This window comes from Gekko japonicus, unplaced genomic scaffold, assembly GCF_001447785.1.
Source record: "Gekko japonicus isolate JY-2015 unplaced genomic scaffold, Gekko_japonicus_V1.1 scaffold653, whole genome shotgun sequence".
In the NCBI taxonomy this organism is placed as follows: Eukaryota; Metazoa; Chordata; class Lepidosauria; order Squamata; family Gekkonidae; genus Gekko; species Gekko japonicus.
This window is the reverse complement of record NW_015171524.1, coordinates 681,037-684,796: the sequence shown is the minus strand read 5'-3', so window position 1 is coordinate 684,796 and position 3,760 is coordinate 681,037. Positions and strand designations below refer to the sequence as shown.

At 48.4% G+C, this 3,760-nt stretch overlaps 1 protein-coding gene across 1 annotated transcript in view; it reads left to right on the top strand.

The window, feature by feature from the left end:
- TJP1 (tight junction protein 1) overlaps nucleotides 1-3,760 on the top strand; it is a 189,134-nt gene that overhangs the window by 176,919 nt on the left and 8,455 nt on the right. The window contains exon 26 of the mRNA XM_015419498.1: nucleotides 2,921-3,138. Coding sequence (XP_015274984.1) covers nucleotides 2,921-3,138 — 218 coding nt within the window. The remainder of the gene's footprint in view (nucleotides 1-2,920; nucleotides 3,139-3,760) is intronic.

Here is a 3,760-nt window from a genome sequence, read left to right as displayed (position 1 = left end):
GCTTATGAAGTTAGAGGATCAACCTCCTCGTCTTTTTCGCTGGGGGGGGGGAGCGCTTTTAGTTCTTTTTCTCTGCATTTTGACAACTCACAGTTAAGCTGATCTTTTCTTTTTCCATTTTTTTGGATGATCGCTTTATCATTCGGTGACGTCTGGTGGCTCCGCTAAACCCCGTGAAACGGGGTCGCTCACGCAGCAAGGTCCATTGGGGCAGGGCATGGCGGGAGCCTCGATCTCCGACCTCTCGGCCGAAAGAGAGACTCCCCCCTAGTACGCCCTAAAGCGCCCCGGATCCGAGCTCCTCTCTTCCTGAGGGGCTCGTTCGGGTCTCCGCTCGCGCGGATTCCCTCCTCCACCGCGGGCGGGCGAGACGCCCTCGGGAGCGACCCGAGGATGCGTCCGCCATTCGCGGGAGCCAAACCGGAAGCCAGACCTCACAACTTTTAATGCCCGTAGCTCACAGAGTAAAATTTTGGTTGCCGTAAGTCAGCTAGGACGTGACAAGGGTAGTTTTCAGCGCCAGGTTTTCTGCTGGGAAAAATGTCTCCAGTTTCCCACAGACTAGTCGCCATCTCCTGCTAGTGTCAACATTCTGACAAACATGTTTGGACCCCGTCGCTCCTTAACCTCCTGTCCCCGAGTAGCTGGAAAGGACGGAAACAGATGCAAATCTGCTGAGACCCAAGTTGATTTCCTGAGGCCCTTGTTCCAATTCGAAGGAAGTTGCTTTACGTAGCATATTGGAGCAGCAAAATCAGTGTCGGCCTCTGTCGCTAATTCAAGGCATCAGATACTTGATACGAGATGATCCCATATGTTAATTTGGTCCCCTTTAAGCAGCAGGCCTCTGATTTTATGGGTTCTTATCACCCCGTTGGTATGCAACTGTCAGTAGGAAGACATTGACTCCAAAGCAGTGTTCCCTCTAAGCTGAGTTAGTGTGAGTTGGCTCACAGTTTTTTAGCCTCCGGCTCACGCATTTTTGTCTTAGCTCAGGAGGAATGGCTCCAGAACAAATTAATTTATGCAGTAGCCAAATCACTCACCCACAACTCTGATGCCTGTAGCTCACAAAGTAGAATTTTTGCTCACAGGACTCCACCGCTTGCAGGGAGCATTGTTCCAGAGTGTTACCGATACAAATTAAACTGAAGTAAGAACTTCAGTGCTGCTCGAAGAATCGAGTTTATTTACCATGGGAGGAAGATAAAGCCCGCTCTCTGCATTTGTTAACATTCCCTCGTGCCACCGTTCCAGCTGCTGCTAGTTGCAGGCAAAGATCCAAAGGGACCTGAAAGCTGTTCTCCGGGGGAGCCATTTTCCAAAACAGCTTTTTCCATGGCCTCACCTGTGCACATTTCCTCAGAAATCTCGTTGTGTTCTGTCATGTGTTCTGACAAACAAAAGGGACGCTGAACTGTGGAATGCCACCGTTTTAGGATTTTGCCTTTGTTTTGTTTTAATAGCTTGCTTCACGTCAATGAAAAACAATGCCGGCCTGTTTCCATACACACTTTATTAATTTATTTTTAGATTTATATACCGCCCTCCCAACGGCTCAGGGCGGCTAACATACGGCAAAGGCCGCATTAAATAGATAAAATACAATAAAACAAAGCCACATTAAAACACACAATAAAACTATACAATATTTAAAGTGCTCTAGTCTTCCTATATATAAATCACCCAAGACGGGGTCATTGAAGCCAGTGCGGCGGCCAGCTGTCTCTAGAGCGGTCTCCAGTAGCGCTGTTCTACGCGCATTCTGCCAGGCGATAGTTGCCCTATATGATGGAAACAACAGTAGGACAATGCCATAATGGTGGAATAGTGGCGGCAGTGGCTCCTACTCAAAAGCCTGGTGGAAGAGCTCCGTCTTACAGGCCCTGCGGAACTTACGTGAGCACTGTAAAAAAAAAAAAATCAGAGGAAAGTATGTCGTCGGCATTGTACCAAAATAAGACGCACAGTCTCCCTCTTTTGCCTTTAAGAGTTTCAATCTCGGTGGCTTAATTTTACGGCCACAGTTGTGGGGGACAGCTAATGTCAGAGAGCTTGGGGGGGGTGAGATGTCAGGATTTTGTGTGCCCTAACCTGGATCGCCCAGGCTAACCCGATCTCATCAGATCTCGGAAGCGAAGCAGGGTCAGTCCGGGTTCATATTTGGATGGGAGACCCACCAAGGAATACCAGGGCCACTATGCAGAGGCAGGCAACAAGAAACCACCTTTTTTGCATACAGTTTTATTTCATATATATAAGACAGACAAATACATAAATACATATAAAGGGGGATTCCCTTTGTGTCATTCTTATCACAATCCTTGACTTCATACTACAGAGAGAAAAAGTAAAAAAATGTATCCACCTTATAATTCTAATATGTCTCTTTTACTAAAACTTAGGTGCATATTTCTTGTTTCCTTTTGTTTCGGTTAAGAGCCCAGGAATTTTAAATGTTATTTAATGGCAAACCACTTTGCTGGACCAAGGGGTCTGATTCAGTATAAGGCAGCTTTGTGTGTTCATGTATTATCGGGGTGGGGTCGTGGCTCAGTGGCAGAGCCTCTGCTTGTCATGCCGAAGGACCCAGGTTCATTCCCCAGCATCTCCAGCTTAAAAGGACCAGGCAGCAGGTGATGTGAAAGACCTCTGCCTGAGACCCTGGAGAGCTGTAAAGAGGGGCTGTGGCTCAGTGGCAGAGCCTCTGCTTGGCATGCAGAAGGTCCCAGGTTCAATCCCCGGCATCTCCAGTTCAAAGGACCAGGCAGCAGGTGATGGGAAAGACCTCTGCCTGAGACCCTGGAGAGCAACCACCAATCGGTGGAGATAATACTGGCCTTGGTGGGCCAAGGGGGTCTGATTCAGTACAAGGCCACTCCCTGTGTTCATTTGCATCATTCTCTCTTAACGATTCTAGTCCTTCTGCGTTGGAAGACGACGACGAAGAGGACGGACACACCGTCGTCGCCACGGCAAGAGGCGTGTTTAACAGCAACGGTGGCGTTCTCAGCTCCATAGAGACTGGAGTGAGCATAATTATCCCGCAAGGTGCCATTCCGGAGGGGATAGAGCAAGAAATCTATTTCAAGGTCTGCCGAGACAATAGTATCCTCCCACCTTTAGACAAAGAGAAAGGTGAGCGAAACCATCCTGGGGATACCTGTGCTTTCTACGTCGCAATTTTCCACTCGGCACCCTCCGTTCGAGATGAGATGTATTTCTTCTGTTAATTTCGGGTATATCCTGCTTTCCTTGCCGTCGGCAGGGGATCAAAGCGACTCGCAGAGATTTCAAAACAAATCCCGTCTCCTGGCGAGGTCCTTTCTTTGCCTTTTAGAGAAGAAGGCGTAATTGCTCTCGAAGAATTAGCTGAACAAAGTAGCGGGCTCTCAGGGGTCGGGGGGGTGGCTGGAGATGAAAGGAGAGCTTCTCCCCCCTTTCTGGTGGCTGAAATCCTGACCTGTCAGAAAATGGGCACTCTCGTGGTGTTTCGAGCAGGACTTCCCCCTTTCCACTACCTTTTAGAAAAGCTTCCTCGAAGTCGCGAGTTGAATTTACAAATGGGAATAATGGCAGAGATATTGTAGCACTGGGAAAAGTGCAGAAAAGGGCAACTAGGGTGATCAAAGGGTTGGAACACTTTCCCTATGAGGAAAGGTTAAAGCGCTTGGGGCTCTTTAGCCTGGAGAAACGACGGCTGAGGGGTGACATGATTGAGGTTTATAAGATTATGCATGGGAAAGAGCAGGTAGGGAAA